Raw genomic sequence first — 22,227 nt, 5'->3', positions numbered from 1 at the left:
GCTGCTCACAAGATGGTCAAGTCTTGTGATCTCCTCGTAGCAGGGGAGAAGTGACAACAGCACCTCTCCCTGGAAGAATAACCCCGTTTCCTGTTGTTGTGCAGTTTTTATATGAGAACTCTTGTTGTTCTGTTGATCTTGGTTACCATGGGGACGATGGGGACTCAAAACCTCCTCCCTACTCCTTCCCTTACTGGAAGCCATCTGCAGAACTCATTTCCCGGCTGCCAGATGTCCCAAGTTCCTCTTTCCTGTTTACACATCAGCTTTTCCGAGAATTCATTCTTTTTAAATCATGTCTTTAGAATCACATCAATCATATTCAATCATTTCATTACAACTTTCTTTCACATAAAAACAATTCATATGATCATATACAACCATTTTCATTCCTCCTTATTCATTTCATATTTTATCACATCTTAATTATTTGATCAGTTGTTTTTATCATCAGCTCTTCTGGCCTTGCTTGCGACATCACTAACTTCCTCCTTTTTCTCTGCACTCTTTATGAAAAACAACTCATATAATCATTCATTTTACTTATTTGTAACATACTTTTTCTAATCAACTCCTACTTTTATTACATTAATAGTTCATTTAATCATACTTATTATGTTAGAATCATTCTCAGACATATTCCATCGTCTTTACCACTGAGTTCATTCCATGGGCCTCCCCATCTGCAATGGAAAAGTCCAGTATGACCTCACTTACTCCGGGAAAGTACCAAACACTGTTCAGTTTATTCCAACAACATGTGTATTAATCCCATGGCACGTATTATATTCCAAGATGAAAACAAGCTGAAAGCAAGCTTAAAGTCATCTTTCTTGACAAGATACATCTGTGGATGTGCTGGGACACATCATCAGTGATGTTTCCTGAGATCTTTGGGTGTTTCGGTTCTTGCAGTATCAGACACCCTCCTTCAGATAATCCAGGAAGGGCTGATCGGACCTTGACTTGTGTCCCAGCAGTGTTGGCCCACTTCTCTGACCTTTTGATCCACATCCACTTTCAAGGTCTCGTTGCAGTCTCTGTGGTAGACCCAATAGCTCTCCTCTTTGCAGCTTCTGTGATGCCAAGCAGGGTATAGGTCTTACATAATGAATTGGCAACAAACCCTTGACATCCCACCTCTACTGGCTCACACCAGGTTTTCCAGCCTCTCCTCCAGCATTCCTCTGTGAGCTCATGGTATTTGTGCTTCTTCCGCTCAATAGTCTCTTCCATGGAGTCCTCCCAGAGGACTGTGAGTTCCAACAGGAGAACTTGCTTAGAAGAAGTAGATGTCAGTTCCACGCCTGGTCTCAAAGAGATCGAAGTTACATACTCCAGTAACTTGAGCTGCCTGCCCAAGTCAGCTCACAATAGGGCACCGCAGTCTCTTTTGAACCCTGTGGAATATAGCGGGATTTGGCCCCTTATGGGGACCTGCGCTCCCATTGTGCAAAATATACACAACATAATTTCACATGGAAAAATGGTGTACTGCTTTGTTTTCAGCTGCAGTCACGAAAAGTTTTTTTTTTTTTCGGTTCCCAGTGGAGAAGGGAAGATGAGGCAGATGGGAGACGTCATGTCAGTAAGTGTTAGCCCACACAGCTAAACAGAGTAGCTTATTGGTGCCCCCTGCTGCCGCATGCTCACCATCCTGCTGGTCGTCACATCCTCAGCACCAGCCTGCACCTCCTCCAGGATTAGATGGCATCTGTCCTTGCCCCTGGCCATATTGCACCGTGGCTATGGGATAGCTCCCAGCCCTGCTTGCTCGACAGCCATATACCCAACACAGCCTTATGTCTTTGATGAGACTCCGCTAGTTCCAGACCCTCTTGATCTCTGAACATCCTGCCAGTCCTCACCACGATACCTGCTGATGCAACTGTAATGTCACTAGAGTCATGATAGACTAATGCTTCTTTTGTGCGAGAAACCATGAATTTTCCCTCCAGACTACTGAAGGGAAGCTGGAGTTTGTTGCTCCTGTCATACAGTGCTACACTAGTGAGACTGCATGGCAAGCCCAGGCATCTACAGAGATAGGAACTGATCTTTCTTTCCAGGGTCTCTACTGTAGACATCGTTACCTCATGACGTTAACTCAACAACTGCCAGAGGATGAGCAGTAGAATGCCACGTTGATATAACCATGCCTTAAACCTGCTGGGTAAGCCAGGCTTGTCTGCTGTGGTCAACCAAGATTCAAGCTTCTTGATATTAGCTTGAACCAATGTTGTATCTCTGAGGCTGCTGCCAAAGACCTTCCCTTGGCCTGTGAGTGGTTTCTCAGTGATAGACGGTATTCTCCCACCGTCCAAGAAGAAGCGAAACTTATCCCTCGCTTAAGGACCATGGACCTGGATTTTGTTGGTTTAAAACTCAATATAGCCCAGCAGACGAGCTTTCTCAGGCCCTGAAGAATCCACCTACATTCAGGCACTGATGCAGTGGTAACCATCAGGTCACCTGTAAAGGCCCTGATGGAGGGGAGGTTGCCCAATTCCAGACTTGGACAGGGGGCCTCTGCACTCTGCCTCAGCTGGTTTCACCAGCATACTCATGGCAAGGATGAACAGGATAACTGAGATTGTACAGCCAGTTATAATCCCCTTTTCAAGCCAATGCCAGTTGGATGTGATGCTTCCCGATGTCACTCTCAGCCTGAAGTTTCCATAATAGTTCAAGATGAGGTCCTTGATCTTACAGGGTATATGGTGTCAGTCCAGGGTGGTTTCCAACAGCTTGTGAGGGATTGACCCATATACATTGGCTAGGCACAGCCAAAGCACTGCCAGGTCTCCCTTCCCTTTTACAAGCCTCCCTAATCTGCCACGTGACCACTCCAGTCAGCTTGAGGTACCCCGGGATTCCAGGAATGCTGCTGTTCTGTACTGATGACATACGTGCAACCCATCATCTTGGCTTTTATATTTAATTTATATCAAGTTTGAGAGATTTGCTTTCAGTTTGAGTTTAAGGAAGATCATTTTAGAAATTTATATTTTTTGTATTTGAAATGGAATAAACAAATTATTATGTGTGAAATACTAACTGTTCCAGTATTTTTAGAGGGCACTGTATACTCTGTTAAATACCACTGAGCTTCAATTCAATTCAGAGCAGCGATAATGGATCCCAAAAATGACAAGTTTATACAGAAACAAAAAACCTCTCATGAATATTAACTTAATTCTCTTTTCTGTCTGTCTTTCAGATAATACAAGAGTTCAACCAGCAGCTGTTCATGCAGGAGAACCCAGTGTTTCATAAAGCACAGGATTTCCAGTTCCAGCCCAGCGAATTTGACACGGTAAGACTAAAATAGCTGCACACAGCATAATATATTTGCACATATTGTGCTCAGCATGTTGTTTGTGTGAAACATGCCTGTATAGAACACGTCAGCTCATTGTGCTCCCATGTGGAGGCTCCTTGCTCCCCTTTCATTTTCTGTCCCCCATGTTTTTGTGTATTGTGCCTGTGACTAAATTATCATCTTAACCACTAAAACAGCTTTCACATACTTTTATTCCCGCAAGTTGTGAAGATTCCATTAATATTTCTGGGGCTGTGAGGCTTGCCAAGCTAGACATCAGAAAGCCAAAGTTCTGATTAGTGTTATTCTCTTGAGAGATATTTGACTATCACATTTCCTGCCTTTTAACTTTTTTTTCTTAAACAGAATTCAGGATAAAGTTGTCCAGTTAAGTTGCATGTATTGACAGCTCGATAGAAGCACTATTCTGCTCTGTGTTCTGAATTTTGTGTGTCCACTGGAAGACTCACTTTGCAGTAATGTTTTTTGTCATGTACACAGTTTAAACTACAACTCTTCAAATCAAGTGTTTGTTTAGAAATATTTTAAATTGTAGGGTTTATGGTCATGATGTTACAGTGAGAATCATGATGTCTCACAGCTCTGTGGGGAAAATTGTCCAACACTATACAATTGTAGACTTTCGATTTCAGTGTACCCCTGATTAGGATGGGTTCACCTCGGCCAAGGCTTCAGTGAACCCATCCTGACCAGGTCCGCATAATCAGGGGTACACCGAAATCAAAAGTCTATAATTGCTTTATTAAATGGTAAACAAGAAAATTGGGAGTTTGTCAAACATACTAAAACTGAAAAATCAGTCTCAAGTTTCAGCTCTTTGTTGTTACTATCATACTGCACCAACTGACATCCCATCGATTGACTGGAGATGCCTGTTAAGTCCATGACGAAGAGTCATCAGGCTTGTTTTCTTATAACGTTCGCCATTCGCCTGTCTAGCTTCCATGTAAAATCGACGAGTACTCCGTCAAACATCCGTCTGTCATAAGTTTCAAAGTTGGGCGCATGTCCCTTTTCAGTGACGTACTTGCGAAACAGGTTGGCTGCTGACTGTGTATTTCTGCGGGTGTTCTTCGCATCTTTTTCGTGTAAAATTCGTTTTAAGTCAACGTCGCTAACAGACACACACCTGTCTTCTGCCATCTTGTCAACAAACTGACAGCCAAAGTAGGCGTTGTATCGCGTTATCTGATTGGTTGTTATTGATAGAAGGTGTCGCTCGATTAGCTAGCGCTACGCTGCATGCGAGGTGTACTCGCTTGGCACACGCGGTCAACTCGGCATGTGGTACAGCTCAGAAAGTGGCGAATGGGCCAATCAGAAGTTGGCAAAATCCCATACCATATAATAATGCTGGAATAGGAACTGTCTCCCTTTCCTTTTTATATGAGTATACGAGGTCTATTAGAAAAGTATCCGACCTTATTATTTTTTTCAAAAACCATATGGATTTGAATCACGTGTGATTACATCAGCCATGCTTGAACCCTCGTGGGCATGCGAGAGTTTTTTCACGCCTGTCGGTTACGTCATTCGCCTGTGGGCAGTCTTTGAGTGAGGAGTCGCCCACCCTCTCGTCGATTTTTCATTGTTTTTCATTTTCATTCGATAAATTCAGCTGGTTTTCGGTAAAAATTTTAACGGCTGATGAGAGATTTTGGTCTGGTAGTGTCGCTTTAAGGATGACCCACGGTGCCTGACGGCGATCTGCGCTTCGAGGCGGCAGCGTCTCGCCGTTTCAAGTTGAAAACTTCCACATTTCAGGCTCTGTTGACCCAGGAAGTCATCAGAGAACAGAGAACTTTCAGAAGAAGTCGGCATGAGGAGTTTATTCGGACATTCCATTGTTAATGGACATTTTGTAATGAAAGAACGTGCGGGCAGAGTCGCATGTCGGGCCGGACCCAACCGCGGGGGGTCGTGACAGGAAAAACACCTCCTTTGGAAACCTTAACGGACAAGTTGGAACATGCCCAAGCTGTTAAACAATTTCTCAGTTACTCACTTGTTGAAAGCCATCAAAAGCCGCCTGAATTTTACAAATGGTTTCAACACGGAGGTGTTTTTCCTGTCGCGGCGCACACAGATTCGCCGAGTCGTCACGGAAACGACTCGGCGAATTTGCGCGCACGTCTTTCATTACAAAATGTCCTTAAACAGTGGAATGTCCGCATAAAGTCCTCATGCCGGCCTCTTCTGAATCTTCTCTGTTCTCTCACGATGTCCTGGGTGAATTAAGCCTTAAATTAGGATGTTTTCAGGTCAAAACAGGCCGACGACGGCGCCTGGAAGCGCTGCGCGACGTCCTGCTCCGTGGGAAGTCCTTACAGCGACAGAAACACTCCATAATCTCTCATCAGCCGTTAAACTTTTCACCGAAAACCAGCTAAATTTCTCAAATAGTGTCTACTCGGATATTCCTCACAGGTCCAGAAAAAATTTTGATAAAGCAACGCGCGCCGTCTCGAGCAGCGTGTGAAACAAAGGAATTCAGCCGAGAGGGTTGGACCACATCTCACTCAAGGCCTGCCCACAGGAGAATGACGTCACCGACACGCGTGAAAAAACTCACGCATGCGCACGAGGGTTCAAGCATGATTGGTGTAATCGCACGTCATTCAAATCCATATAGTTAAAAAAAAAAATAAAAGTGTCGGTTTCTTATCTAATACACCTTGTAGTTACACTACTTATCTCATTTTCCTATGTCTCTGTCATTTTGGGCTTGATTTTCTTCCTTTGTTTCTTTCTTTGCTTCTTTCTTAATATAAATTTGTATTGTAACATTTCTCTTTGCAATAATGTACTGTCCCTGTTTCTTCCTGACCTTTTAACCCTTTGCTAATACTTTTCCCTCATCTGCTTTCCCTTAACCCTCCCTGTACTGTGTGTGTTTCTGCACTGCTGCGCTTGTGTGTGTTTGGTGCCCTGGTGCCTTCTTGTGTGTGTGTGTGTGTGTGTGTGTGTGTGTGTGTGTGTGTGTGTGTGTGTGTGTGTGTGCGCACGTGTGCCAGACTCTGAGCTCGGTGCAGCAGTTGGTGGACATTGAACCATCGCCGGTCAGTGCCATGAGAATGACCCTGGCACAGGTAGTCTTCACTGGTGCTAGCATTCAAAATCTTCATTCCTGACATAAGTCCTGACAACAGATCTTTGTCTATCTGTAGCTAGCTGTAGAATTGTTATTGCAAAACTAGAAACACTTTTGTTGATGCTTCTGTGTCATGCTATGACATTGAAGTCATCACAATGCCTCATTTACTGTGTATGTAAATACAGCACTACTTGATATGGTGTTTCCTTCTTCACTGTACCAAAGTGATCTTTCCCATTACCACTTGACATGCCATTCTTTGTGTGTAGACATGATGCGTGGCGTAATACCATAACAAAGAGGTGATTACAATGTTAGGAACAGCTCATAGGTTTTGTCTGAGGAAATACCTGGCAGCAGAAGCTGCCATGACTAAAACTGGTTGATAAGGTCTTACAAAACAGCCAAATAAAGGCTGTTTTCTATCTAACCATATAAGTATGTAACCATCTATATAAAACCATCTATATAACCATGATGCGTTGGCAAAAAATTCATCATTGGCAGGTGGTGGTGAAGCACACAATGCCTTCAGACAAAAAAGCACAACATAAGAAGATGTGTTCCTTCACATTTCTACGATCCTATTCAGACACAAACACATCTGAACCACATCATATTAAATATATATGTATAATATTGTAATTCCGCACCTGTGAGAACAAAATAGGTGTAAAGTGTAGGTCAGACCACAGTGTTCCATCTCTCTTTGCCCAACGACACAATGATATCCTCAGATATCCTTTCCAACAAGCAGAAGGATCTGCTGTCATTGTTTGACAAGAATAAGCTTTGTGTTGAACCAACACTCTTAAACACAATCTGTGTTTCACACTGATGGGCCTTCTCCTAGACCTGTGGAGAAAGTTGAATCTCAGCAGATTTTCATGGGTGATCATTCACCCACTACCAGTTTGACATCTTCAGTGATCTCTTCAGTTCAAGAGGATGAGGTGCAATCTGAGATATGAGCCAGATTGGGTCCAGATATCAGAAGTGTGGTTGGGACAAGTTGAGTTGTTCCGTTTGAGTTGTTCCGTTTCCTCAGGTCTCAGATATGTGTGTGCAGTTACATCAGGGGGTCCTTTGTCCTTTGTGTGTCACAGGAGAAGAGAGCAAGAAAAATGGTGCAGAGAATTCAAGGTGTTGTTTGTGGAAAAGAAACTCTGAGAAGAGGAGAGGCGTAACACACGTCAAGTATTTCAGTGAGCTGTCTCAGTTAGGCAGCTTCACAGAGACCATCATCAGACAGAGCAGAAGAGCTCCCCGCTGTTCTCTTTAATATGTATTTCTTGTTAAGACGTTGCACATCATGACACATCATGGAGTCATTGCAATTTATGTCAAGTCCAATTACCCAAAGGCTATTTCAGACTGATTACCACAACTGGCTTTTTAGTAGTTTATCTATGCATACCTGGTATGACCACTCTATGACTTGTCTGTTATGGCTTGGGTCCATACCTGCCAAGACCTTTACTGTGATTCATTCTTTCTACAGAGCACATGCAAGTATAGACATGTCAGTGCCTTAAAGGACATTTTCTAGAACTGAAACAGTTGATGTGACCATTTTCCATAGAGCAGGTCAACCGGAGATCCCGAGATAAGTACTGGCAACCAGCTTGCCTCAGGGCTATATAGTACTTACTTCTCTCATGTGAGGACTTTTTGCAGGATTATTGTATAAGAGATTTGGGTTTGGGTGGCGGTAGGTCTAGAGCCTATCCCAGAAAGTGGGATACATCCTGGGCAAGCTGTCAGTCTGCTGCACTCTTTTCTCAGTCTGCTGCACTCTCTCATTCACACTCTCCCTCACACCAACGGTCAAGTTAAAATTTCCTGTTCACGTAACCTGCACGCCTTTGAAAGTGGGAGGAAGTCGGAGCCCTAGGAGGGAACCCACACAAACACAGGGAAAATATGCAAACTCCACACAGAAATGACCAGGCCAGATTTGAACCCGGGAACTTGTGGTTATAAGGCAGCAGTGCTCACCACTAAGTGACCATGCTGCCCATTGATAAAAGTACAGATCTATTATGTAAAATGTAAATAATCATCTGTGTAAAGCCCATGAACTCTGAGGATGATATGTATCAAAACATTACAGATTCTATGGGGCAAGAACAGATTGTGATGTTAACTACGAACACATTATGTTCTGTTGTTATGAATGGTTTATCCTTTAAAGACAGGAAATGTTCATTCTCCAACAAAACTCATATTTTATAAAGTTCCTAGTACTTTTTGTCTGACAGCAGCTATTTATGTGCATGTCAAACGATACCAAATTTGCATATTCATATTTTGGAATTATTTCAATTTGTTGTTTCTGGAGACAGAGAGACAAAAAGACCATTGAAAGAATTCTGTTACATTAGTGAACTGTCTGTGGAGCATCTTAAACCCTGTATGTTGTTGCTGCGACTTCACGAGTATAAGACAGCTTAGGGATGAAACACAACAGTAGGTGCATAAGACTAATGCATTCATCATGTCATGTGTTGAGCCATTCAGTCATCACCAGATGACTCATCTTTTGCAGCAGTCGATGAAATATCACTGTGTGCTCATTGCCATCCTGTCATTAAACCAGTCAAATGTTAAATGTGTATTTGCTCATCTGTAATGTTGTCAGTGTATCGTGACAGGCTGTGCTTTGCCTGTGTTTACAGTGTATTTGTTGGATAGATACAGTGCATCTGGAAAGTATTCACAGCCATTCACTTTTTCCACATTTTGTTATGTTACAGACTTATTCCAAAATGGAGTAAATTAATTTTTCCCCTCAAAACTCTACTCACAACACCTCATAATGACAACATGCAAAGGTTTTTTTTTTTGTTTTTTTTGTTTTTAGTTTTGCAAATTTATTAAAAATAAAATCCAAGAAATCGCCTGTATATAAGTATTCACACCCTTTGCTCAGTACGTTGTTGATGCACCTTTGGCACAGTTTACAGCCTCAAATCTTCTTTAACATGATGCCACAAGCTTGGTGCACCTACCTTTTGCCCATTCCTCTTTGCAGCACCGCTCAAACTCCATGAGGTTGGATGGGGAGCATCTGTGCACAGTCATTTTCAGATCTCTCCAGAGATGTTCAGTCGGATTCAGGTCTAGGCTCTGGCTGGGCCACTCAAGGACATTCACAGTTGTCCTGAAGCCACTCCTTTGATATCTTGGCTGTGTGATTAGGGTCATTGTCTTGCTGAAAGATGAACCGTTGCCCCAGTCTGAGGTCAAGAGCGCTCTGGAGCAGGTTTTTATCCAGGATGTCTCTGTACATTGCTGCATTCATCTTTCCCTCAATCCTGACTAGTCTCCCAGAATTTTATTCATTTTGGAATAAGGCTGTAACATATTACATTATACATTCTGGATGCACTGTATTTCATTCCAAATTTTAAAAATTTATTTTGCTGCATTTGCCAATATTTCATCTTTGTAAAATGAAACTTAATAAGTGTAGTCATTGTCAACCAAGGTCAGATGTCATGTAACCACTAAAAAAAGGTGATATATGGCTTCATGTTAGTGTTAATTAATAACCATACGATACGATACGATACACTTTATTATCCCCTCAGGGAAATTTGTCTTGGACTCATGCTAAGTGCCTTTATAAAAAGAAAACAAAGAGATACAAGTAGAAACACAGCCACATCCATAACAAATTAACATGACAGGAAGTCAGGAGAAACACCATAAGTATTGCACAATTCCAGTTTTAAACATTATTGTTTAGCAATTTGATGGACATGGGGACGAATGAGTTTTTGAGTTTATTCAGTCTGCTCCAAGGGACTCTATACCTTCTCCCAGAGGGAAGGAGAGTGTACTCTGTATGGAGGACATGAGCTGAGTCCGTCAATATCCTCTGAGCTGCTTTCAGGACAGACTCTTCGTAGAGTGAGCTGAGGGACTGATATTGTTTCTTTCCAGTTATCTTCATTGCATTGTCAATTTGTCTAAGTTTTGTTTTAAGTTGTACAGAGAGGTTGCCGTACCAGGCAGTCATGCCATATCTGACTAGGCTCTCTAGAACTGCCTGGTAAAACAACAACAAGATGGCGCCTGTGACTGGTGTGGCCGTCGCTCGGCTCCTGTTGTGTTGGTTACTAATGGCCACTTTTACAACATTTGTTATTTTAGAAGCCTGACTAGCAGATGGAGGTGTCTTGGCTTTACGGACTTACGATCGGGACTCTTTGTTTCATATCAAGGAGACAATGGAGAGCCTATTTGCTTCACGAGACAGGTTCAACCAGGCGTTTTCCTCCGCCCCTAACTATCGGCTCCGACTCACCTGATTATCCGCTGCTGTTGAGGGCGCCGTGTAAGATCCACAGGAGACTGAGGAAAAAAGGCTTTTTGGATAAGAGGAGAAGAGGCTCTCGGGCTGGTGTCCAGGGGAAGAGAAGGTGTGCAGCGGTGCGTTTGGGCACCAGCACCGGTGGCCGAGGACGGGCTCGCTTCCTCTACCACATTCCTCTCTTTGATGTGTGCGATGGCACATCTGCATCGACACCTGTTCGGTTAGGTACGGGTGTTCTAGACTTTTCTCAGCGCTGGTATCCTGGTGGCGTAGTTCCATCGCTACTGTGCACTTCCGTGTTTACGCCTCCGCCTGCACGGATCAGCTGGAGTCCACGTGACCACTGTCTTCATCCTATCCCATTGCGAGCCTCAGACAGCGCCTACGTGATGTCGTCCACCTTGCGCCTTGGTTTATTGAACGTGCGTTCAATCGCCAATAAATCATTTTCCCTGAATGATCTTATATCAACGGAAATGTTGGACTTAATGTGCCTTTCGGAGACTTGGCAGAGAGAAGAGGAATTTCTTCATTTAAATGAGCTCTGCCCTGCTGGGTTCTGTGTCCTTGGGAAGCCCCGCCCCTGTCGCCGTGGTGGGGGCCTTGCCATCGTTTATAATGAGGATTGTGTGTGTAAAGGGGTACAGTCACGGATTTTCCCTCCTTTGAATCACAGTTGGTCAAGGTGGGTTTCTCAAACCCATTTTTCTGTGTGTTGGTTTACCGCCCCCAGGCCCTGCTACTGCCTTTCTTAAGGATTTTAGTGACTTTTTATCCTCTATTATAACGTTGGAATCTGTTTTAATTCTTGGAGATTTTAACCTTCATGTTGATGACAAGTTATCTTGCTCTGCTATGGAGCTTTTATCGTTGACTGAAGCTTTTAATTTTGTGCAACATGTTTCTGAGCCCACTCACCAAAAGGGTCACATTTTAGATTTAGTTTTTACACTTGGCCTAGACATTTTAAATATGTCTATAAAAGATGTCCACTTGAGCGACCATAGTCTTGTTTTGTTTGACCTGCATTCCAGCTCTGATCAGAAGCCCTTAGAAGTTAAGTCTCGGAAACTGCAGAAAGATTTTCTTCTATGTTTAATCCTTGTTTGTTCACTGATTTTCTTGATATGGACAATTTTATCCAGTGTTTTAACCAACACTGTGATACTATTCTTAATCAGTTGGCTCCTGTCAAATACAACGTGTCTTTACAGAAAAATGAGTGCCCTTGGATTAATGAAGAGCTCTTAAGTCTTAAGAGACTGTGTCGAAGGACTGAATGCCTGTGGAAATCCTCTAAACTTGAGGTTCACAGGCTTCATCTCAGGGAGCTGGTTCTATCATATAACAAAATGGCTGAGAGTGCCCGTTCTGTCTACATACGTCAGCTGGTGTCTGTGAATAAGAAGAATCCCAGAGTGTTGTTTGATACAATCAACTCTCTTGTATGTCCTGCTGCTTCAGTTACTCCTGTGTTTTCTGAGGCTGACAGCAATGCTTTTTTGAGTTTTTTCACTGACAAAATCAAGTTGATTAAGGATAAAATTCCACCCTCCCTGTGTGGTACTTCTATTGTTATTGAGCCTGCTCCCAGCATTTGGTCTTCATTTAGGGCTGTGACACTTGCTGATATTTCGGCATTGGTGAGCAAGATGAAACCTTCCTCTTGCTCATTGGACATCCTTCCCTACAGGCTCTTTATTAAAGTATTTGAGGTAATTGGGCCGTGCATTACTAGAATGGTAAATCTTTCTTTGTCCACCGGTGTGTTTCCCAGTGCTTTTAAGCATGCCATAGTGTTGCCTCTACTGAAAAAACCAGGTTTAAATCAAATGGAGCTAAGTAGTTTTAGACCTATTTCTAAGCTCCCATTCCTGTCTAAGATCCTCGAGAGGGTGGTTTCAGACCAACTGACACTCTTCCTGGATCAGAATAACATTCATGACAGGTTTCAGTCCGGTTTTCGTAGACAACACTCTACGGAAACGGCTCTTTTGAAAGTGTCCAGCGACATTATGATGTCTGCTGATGCTGGGAAATCCACCGTGTTGGTTCTTTTGGATTTGTCCTCTGCCTTTGATACTGTTGACCACCAGGTCCTGCTGAATAGACTGAGGGATCATGTCGGACTGTCGGGGTCAGTTCTTCTGTGGGTTTTTTTTCATATCTGTCTGGGCGCAGCTTTAGCGTTTTTGCTAACCAGATAAGGTCAGAGTCTGCGGACCTGTTATGTGGAGTCCCTCAGGGTTCTGTATTGGCCCCATTTTGTTTTTATTGTACTTGATCCCTTTAGGTAGGATCATTCAAAGATTTACTGATGTCTCTTACCAGTTATTTGCGGATAACATCCAGCTTTACTGCTCCTTTAAGCCATCTGAGATTAAGAGGCTTGATTCCCTCCTCCATTGTTTGGCGGAAATTAAACAATGGCTAACGAATAACTTTCTTCATCTTAACGCAGACAAAACAGAGACATTGGTTATTGCCCCTGATGCCCATATTCCAGGTATTCAGCAGTACTTGGGAGACCTGGGCCAGTCTGCTAAATCATGTCTTCGAAACCTGGGTGTCATTTTTGACAAAGACATGTCGTTGGTACAGCATTGTAAACAGCTGACAAGGAATTGCTTCTTTCAATTAAGAAATATCTCTAAGCTCAGGAAAATGGTGTCTCGAAATGATTTAGGGCTTATTATTCATGCTTTTGTGTCAACACGTTTAGACTATTGTAACAGTTTGTTTTCATGTCTAAACAAGGAGTTGCGTCAACTGCAGTTGGTACAGAACTCTGCAGCAAGAATTCTGACACAAGCTAACAGAAGGACTCATATTTCCCCAATTTTAAAGGAGCTTCATTGGCTGCCAGTGTCCTTCAGGATCAATTTTAAAATTTTGGTTTTAACTTTTAGAGCTCTACATGGCCAGGCGCCTCCCCATATCTGTGACCTCATCCAGCGTTATGCCCCTGCCAGGGCTTTGAGGTCTGTGGACCAAAATCTGTTGATGGTTCCTCGCACCCATTTTGCAACCAGAGGAGAGCGATCCTTCCAGGCTGTCGCTCCCAGGCTTTGGAATGGTCTCCCGCTCTCTCTGCGCTCACTGGACTCTGTCGATACTTTTAAAAGCCAACTTAAGACTTTCTTTTTTACTCAAGCGTTTGCTTAGCTTTTAGGCTGCTCTGTGATCCTATGTTATGTTTTATGTTTTTATGTCTCGGCCATTGTCTGATGTTTTGTGTGGTGTACTCTGCTTTTATGTTGTGAAGCACCTTGTGGCTCTTGTCTGTGAAAGGTGCTATATAAATAAAATTTACTTACTTACTTACTATTATTTTTTGATTGACTCCATACAAACAAAGTCTACGAAAGAAATAAAGTCTCTGATGGAGTCAAGAACACAAACTGTCCACATGTACAGTCCAGCTGAGAGTGTTGTCTATGTGCAGCCCCAAGTACTTGTATGAGCTGACCTGGTCAATAGGAATACCATGTATGACCACAGGAGTATGGTCCCCAATAGTCCTTGGATCCAGAACCATTTCCTTGGTTTTGTTAACATTTAAAACCAAGTGGTTGTCATCACACCACTGCACAAAGTGTTTCACTTCAGAGAAATACTTTGTTGGACTTGAGTCTTTGTGCAGTAGGCTCAAAATGGCTGTGTCATCAGAAAATTTAAAAACAAAGTTATTACAGTAGTTATTTGTATAGTTATTAGTATAGAGAGTGAAGAGGACAGGAGAACTGACACAGCCTTGTGGTACACCTGTGCTTGATGATTTGAGTGCCGAAAGAGCTCGGTTAACTCTGACTTGTTGTAATCTATTAGTTAAAAAAGAATGATACCATCTAATTAAAAATGGTTTGACATTCATTTCCTTTAACTTAGACAGCAACAGGTATGGTTGTAATGTATTAAAGGCTGAACTGAAATCAACCAATAAAATCTGTGCATATGCAGTAGGATCTTCCAGGTGCTTAAGTGAAAGGTGGGTTAAGCTGTTGATGGCATCATCAGTGCCTCTGCCCTGCCTATAAGCAAATTGGAATGGGTCAAGTACAGGATTGACATCCGTTTTGAGGAAAGATAGCATAATCTTTTCGAAGCACTTGCTTACAACAGATGTTAAAGCTATTGGCCTATAGTTATTGTTTTCAGATGAGCATGATTTTTTGGCAATTGGAACAATAATGGATCTTTTCCAGAGGGTTGGTACAGTATGAAGATCTACAGACTGCTGGAAGACAGGACACCAAGCAGGGGCCAGTTCGGTGGAGTGTCCTTGCCTCAAGTGGAGGAGTTTAAGTATCTCGGGGTCTTGTTCACAAGTGAGGGACGGATGGAGCGTGAGATCGATAGACGGATCAGTGCAGCATCTGCAGTGATGCGGTCGCTGTATCGGACCGTCGTGGTGAAGAGAGAGCTGAGTAGGGGGGCAAAGCTCTCGATTTACCGATCGATCTATGTTCCGATCCTCACCTATGGTCATGAGATTTGGCTCATGACCGAAAGAACGAGATCGCGAGTACAAGCGGCCGAGATGAGTTTCCTCCGCAGGGTGGCTGGGCGCTCCCTTAGAGATAGGGTGAGGAGCTCGTAGTCGAGCCGCTGCTCCTGCACATCGAAAGGAGTCAGTTGAGGTGGCTCGGGCATCTTTTCTGGATGCCCCCTGGACGCCTCGCTGGAGAGGTGTTCCGGGCACCTCCCATTGGGAGGAGGCCCCGGGGAAGACCCAGGACACGCTGGAGGGACTACATCCCTCAGCTGGCTTGGGAACGCCTTGGGATTCCCCCCTGAGGAGCTGGGGGAGGTGTGTGTGGATCGGGAGGTCTGGGCGGCTTTGCTTGAGCTGCTGCCCCCGCGACCCGACTCCGGATAAAGCGGAAGAAAATGGATGGATGGATGGAAGGTTTAGCTTAAACTAATTCTTCAAAATAGCCATTACAAATATCCACATGTATATGCACTGGGCCTTAACTTCAAACTTTTTTTTTTCAAGCCTCACAAATCACTTTGTACTTGGCTGATCCTCAATCATTCCACTGAGTTTAATAGAGGGAATGCTTTAAATGTAGCACTTTTCCCACCAGTTATTCTTTTGGTTGTCAAATAAGTAAATGCAAATGTTTGTTTGGCTGTTTGGCAGTCCATCCTCTTTTAGTACATTAAAAGCCTAAACACAGAAATCTATTTGGCACAGTCAGAAACACCCTGGAGCCTTTGCCTCAGGCTGCTTTTTAAAAATCATTAAAACAAAGCTGTAATCTGTTAATGAAACTAGAATCCGGGATGTGTGTGCAGTGACATAAACAGATATTAGAAAAGACACTGTAAGATTTTTTTTTTCAGACATCTCAAAATTTTATTTTTTAAAGTTACACTTTAGTTGCAGGTAATCACTTCCATTCTGACAGATATCTACCGTGCACTTTGATGCAATTTATTCCCTCATCATCCTTGTGGCTTCTGAATAACAAGGTCGTTGCATAATGTAGTCTTGTAAATTACTGTTATTACTACAGCAGTGGTTGTTAGAGTGAAGAATCATCACAATGTTATTAGCTTTAATCTGCTGTACTTGCTGTGCTACATAGTTCTCTCCACTGGCAGGTGAACAAGCTATAATTGTTATTTGTGATCCCATTTACTTACGAATGATTTGTTTGTTAAAACTTTCGAATGGAAGCTGATTAACATAGATCATAACAGGTAAACGGCCCTGCTGCGTTATGATCACTTAGTTGGTTTGATAAATCATTTGGCACTTTATTCTGCTCGGTATCTATGCCACTATCCAGTCAACTGTTACACAGTGATTTGCCTAACATTTTACAGGTGTTCTCAGTTTTTAAAAAGACCTTACCAGGGTTCTTCAATGGTAAACATAACGCTAATAGACTGAGTCCCACTGTGAAGCCAATTCAACAACGCAGGAAGAAAGTTACATGCAGAGAAAATGCTCACTTGGTGTAATCGGACACCCAAAAACCAATTATTTACATCTTAAACGTGCAATGTCACCATAAAGGATTAACTCGTCATCACTTTCATTTAGAGCTACTATTCCAATCTAGTTGTCTACCTCAAGTCCCTGTGATACTCCTTTGCTTGATTGTAATAAACTGTAAATCTCCTGTGTAATACTTTTCATTTCCCACCTATACTTATCCAGATTTATGCTCTCCTGTTAGTGAGCAGCACATAATTAATAGATATGTATGATGAGCCACTGAAACCTGCAATTAAAATACTGTGTATTACAGTCGACTGCAGACACTCATTATCAAATTATAGAACCCAAAGCGCGTTCAGGTCTGTGAACACATAACTGATACTAGATTTATGCATATCATTAAGGCTCAAAGGCTCAGGGTTTTTTTTTTTTTTTTTTTTTTTTGCCTGCTCTCTGGAAGGGAGATAATAAAATGGGTTGTGTACATCTGTGTGTGCATTTGACACACCACTTGTCGCTGTGATAACTCATCAGCGCTTCCAGGTATTGCTTTTATATTTCATTTGCATGCTTTCTGGAACAAAATCTTGAGCACACGGTGACCCTTGTGACCTCTGTCACCCTTATGACCTTTTAAAAGTAGGGCAGAGTCAAAACCTTGTTCCTGCGATACTCTTCAACATTATATATATATATATATATATATATATATATATATATACACACACTATATATTAATGATTGGTTTTGATACAATGCAATCAGTACTATTCTTTGTTTAACAGAGAGACATTGTGGCATTGCTTACCATCAAGTACATAATTCATGAAAAACCAGGAACCTTAATCAGGTTTTTGCTACTGTACTGCAGCTTTTTGGCTCACCAAAAGTCTGCACCTTTTTCTTAAAATTTATACAAATTTTGTGTTCTTTTAAAGATCCATGTTTTAATGTTTGGTAAATTATTTAGGCATGATTCATTACATAACATAAAGTTAAGGACAAACCTGCTTGGAGGAAAACCACCACATTATTGTTATTGATGGTGAAACTCTGGGAAATTGTACATTTTTCCAACAATTCTCTTTTGTGTGCGTGTGCCTAAAAACCACTCTCGCATTCTGAAGAAGTTACGTGTCCATGCTGCTCTCATTTTGTGGTGGACATTCGTATAGCCATGCTTTTTCTCATGTGGTTTTAATTGCAGCAGTTCCAAGATGATAACAATGCAGCACACGCTGGACTAATTATATGCGAGGGAAACAATCTTAGACTTAATTATCATCTTCTGCATGTCACACAAATTGTGCATTTATCGTTAGCAGGGTGCTGTTCATGCTTTGTGTATATTTGGGTTTTTATGATGTGCATGTGGTTGGGTGCGTTTCATGTTTATTTACATGTGCTTGTGTGGCATTACATGCCTTTTTGTCTATATTAGAGTCGTCAGCTGGAGTCAGAAACGGGGACGACGGAGGAGCACAGTTTAAACAAGGAGGCCAGGAAATGGGCAACCAGAGTGGCCAGAGAACATAAGAATATCATACACTACAAGAGAGTAAGGCGTTCACACGCATGCGTACGTTTGTCTCATACTCTTTCACATGTATATAAACACAAACATTTACCGTTATGACACAGTAGAATCAAACCATGTGACTATGAATCAGGGTGGTTGTTCAATGCACAACATGTTGTAATTGGCTTAAATGTGTGTGTGCACGTGTGCTGTGGTCAGTCTCTGGAGGAGTGTGAGAGTCACGGTTTACCCCCCACGGAGCAGACCCGAGCAGATCTGGAGTTGAGGATTGAGGACACCAAAGAAAACATACGCAAAGCTGAGGTATGTGGTTGTATTGTTTTCTTGTAGTTAATGTGTTTTTTTATATACTGTTAAGCAGAGCATAAAGAATAGTGTCATAGTGTAGCACATAGACATTATAATAGACACCTTATAACTTGCTGCAACGTTATCCAATGTGCCGCCATATTGGATGGGTCTCTTCACAATAGGCTTACACCAGAGTCAATGGAGAGTGAGCAAATTTGCAGGTATTTTGTGCTGCTTACGGTTGCAATAACCGGCACAGTATAGACAACAGATCAATAATTTTGGTTGTTTTACCATTTGTAATATTATGTCATCATTCCAAACGATACTTACGTGTAACGTTATTACAGCAGGAACTGGTACTCTCTCTCATTAGCTGTGTTTCCATCCAACTAGTATCGCAACTCTTAAGCAAATTTTTCTTAATGCGGCAAAAGGAAGAGTGTATTTGTGCACATTTCCATCCAGTTATGTGCTTTTGTTTCACAATTCTTTGGAATTGAGAACCATCACTTTATGCTTCAGTCATTTGTGATGTCTGTATTTCACAAAGTAAGGCTGCACCACATCACAAAATTAACTACACTGGTGTTACAGAGTGCCAGCACACACGAGAAGCTTTGCAAAACTGTTCTTTTTCAAGGCTTTTAACTCTCCAGCCCCAGTTGCAAGCCTAACAAGGTAGTTTAACACACTGGAATGACCTGGAATGTTCTTTTCCTGGCCTTAAAAAAAATGTTCATCTTTGTAACAAAACCTGGTGAGCAAAGCAGAGGAAATTAAAATGATGTCCTTGTGTGTGTGTGTGTGTGTGTGTGTGTGTGTGTGTGTGTGTGTGTGTGTGTGTGTGTGTGTGTGTGTGTGTGTGTGATAGAGAGAGAGGGGGGGAAATAAATTAAAATGAACAATCCAAAGTTGTTGCTTTACTAAATTATAAAATTAATTTATACATTGATCTATATGCCATAGCATATGTCTTTGTTCAAGATCATAAGACAAAGTCTTTCAGCATGAAAGTACATATTTTTAATGTGTGACAGCATCCTGTATCATAACTGATTCTAACAAACCAAACCGTGGGAAAATCGGGTAAAAATTTGGGGGGGGTTATGGATTATTGTAGTTGGGGATACACCTTCCTCAGTAAAATAAATGCACTGGGGGCGCAACAGGGACCCATCCAAGATGGCGGCCGGCTGATACGTCTGCTCCAACAGGCAGAGGCAGTCCATGAGGCATCTACATATATCAATCAATCAATCAATTTTTTTATATAGCGCCAAATCACAACAAACAGTTGCCCCAAGGCGCTTTATATTGTAAGGCAAGGCGATACAATAATTATGTAAAACCCCAACGGTCAAAACGACCCCCTGTGAGCAAGCACTTGGCTACAGTGGGAAGGAAAAACTCCCTTTTAACAGGAAGAAACCTCCAGCAGAACCAGGCTCAGGGAGGGGCAGTCTTCTGCTGGGACTGGTTGGGGCTGAGGGAGAGAACCAGGAAAAAGACATGCTGTGGAGGGGAGCAGAGATTGATCACTAATGATTAAATGCAGAGTGGTGCATACAGAGCAAAAAGAGAAAGAAACAGTGCATCATGGGAACCCCCCAGCAGTCTACGTCTATAGCAGCATAACTAAGGGATGGTTCAGGGTCACCTGATCCAGCCCTAACTATAAGCTTTAGCAAAAAGGAAAGTTTTAAGCCTAATCTTAAAAGTAGAGAGGGTGTCTGTCTCCCTGATCTGAATTGGGAGCTGGTTCCACAGGAGAGGAGCCTGAAAGCTGAAGGCTCTGCCTCCCATTCTACTCTTACAAACCCTAGGAACTACAAGTAAGCCTGCAGTCTGAGAGCGAAGCGCTCTATTGGGGTGATATGGTACTACGAGGTCCCTAAGATAAGATGGGACCTGATTATTCAAAACCTTATAAGTAAGAAGAAGAATTTTAAATTCTATTCTAGAATTAACAGGAAGCCAATGAAGAGAGGCCAATATGGGTGAGATATGCTCTCTCCTTCTAGTCCCCGTCAGTACTCTAGCTGCAGCATTTTGAATTAACTGAAGGGTTTTTAGGGAACTTTTAGGACAACCTGATAATAATGAATTACAATAGTCCAGCCTAGAGGAAATAAATGTATGAATTAGTTTTTCAGCATCACTCTGAGACAAGACCTTTCTGATTTTAGAGATATTGCGTAAATGCAAAAAAGCAGTCCTACATATTTGTTTAATATGCGCTTTGAATGACATATCCTGATCAAAAATGACTCACAGTATTACTAGAGGTCAGGGTAATGCCATCCAGAGTAAGGATCTGGTTAGACACCATGTTTCTAAGATTTGTGGGGCCAAGTACAATAACTTCAGTTTTATCTGAGTTTAAAAGCAGGAAATTAGAGGTCATCCATGTCTTTATGTCTGTAAGACAATCCTGCAGTTTAGCTAATTGGTGTGTGTCCTCTGGCTTCATGGATAGATAAAGCTGGGTATCATCTGCGTAACAATGAAAATTTAAGCAATACCGCCTAATAATACTGCCTAAGGGAAGCATGTATAAAGTGAATAAAATTGGTCCTAGCACAGAACCTTGTGGAACTCCATAATTAACTTTAGTCTGTGAAGAAGATTCCCCATTTACATGAACAAATTGTAATCTATTAGACAAATATGATTCAAACCACCACAGTGCAGTGCCTTTAATACCTATGGCATGCTCTAATCTCTGTAATAAAATTTTATGGTCAACAGTATCAAAAGCAGCACTGAGGTCTAACAGAACAAGCACAGAGATGAGTCCACTGTCCGAGGCCATAAGAAGATCATTTGTAACCTTCACTAATGCTGTTTCTGTACTATGATGAATTCTAAAACCTGACTGAAACTCTTCAAATAGACCATTCCTCTGCAGATGATCAGTTAGCTGTTTTACAACTACCCTTTCAAGAATTTTTGAGAGAAAAGGAAGGTTGGAGATTGGCCTATAATTAGCTAAGATAGCTGGGTCAAGTGATGGCTTTTTAAGTAATGGTTTAATTACTGCCACCTTAAAAGCCTGTGGTACATAGCCAACTAACAAAGATAGATTGATCATATTTAAGATCGAAGCATTAAATAATGGTAGGGGTTCCTTGAGCAGCCTGGTAGGAATGGGGTCTAATAAACATGTTAATGGTTTGGATGAAGTAACTAATGAAAATAACTCAGACAGAACAATCGGAGAGAAAGAGTCTAACCAAATACCGGCATCACTGAAAGCAGCCAAAGATAACGATACGTCTTTGGGATGGTTATGAGTAATTTTTTCTCTAATAGTTAAAATTTTGTTAGCAAAGAAAGTCATGAAGTCATTACTAGTTAAAGTTAATGGAATACTGAGCTCAATAGAGCTCTGACTCTTTGTCAGCCTGGCTACAGTGCTGAAAAGAAACCTGGGATTGTTCTTATTTTCTTCAATTAGTGATGAGTAGAAAGATGTCCTAGCTTTACGGAGGGCTTTTTTATAGAGCAACAGACTCTTTTTCCAGGCTAAGTGAAGATCTTCTAAATTAGTGAGACGCCATTTCCTCTCCAACGTACGGGTTATCTGCTTTAAGCTACGAGTTTGTGAGTTATACCACGGAGTCAGGCACTTCTGATTTAAAGCTCTCTTTTTTAGAGGAGCTACAGCATTAAAAAGTTGTCT

At 42.0% G+C, this 22,227-nt stretch overlaps 1 protein-coding gene across 4 annotated transcripts in view; it reads left to right on the top strand.

Moving 5' to 3' along the window:
* LOC117509653 (F-BAR and double SH3 domains protein 2-like) overlaps positions 1-22,227 on the top strand; it is a 176,185-nt gene that overhangs the window by 110,498 nt on the left and 43,460 nt on the right. The window contains exons 10-13 of one of the 4 annotated variants that reach the window (XM_034169399.1): positions 3,221-3,316; positions 6,358-6,432; positions 18,153-18,290; positions 18,450-18,554. In XM_034169399.1, the coding sequence (XP_034025290.1) occupies positions 3,221-3,316; positions 6,358-6,432; positions 18,153-18,290; positions 18,450-18,554 (414 nt within the window). The remainder of the gene's footprint in view (positions 1-3,220; positions 3,317-6,357; positions 6,433-18,152; positions 18,291-18,449; positions 18,555-22,227) is intronic. The other 3 variants (XM_034169400.1, XM_034169401.1, XM_034169402.1) reach the window with 3 other exon arrangements.

The sequence above is a fragment of the Thalassophryne amazonica genome, chromosome 4 (genome assembly GCF_902500255.1).
Source record: "Thalassophryne amazonica chromosome 4, fThaAma1.1, whole genome shotgun sequence".
Classification (NCBI taxonomy): Eukaryota; Metazoa; Chordata; class Actinopteri; order Batrachoidiformes; family Batrachoididae; genus Thalassophryne; species Thalassophryne amazonica.
This window is presented reverse-complemented; position numbering and strand designations above follow the sequence as displayed.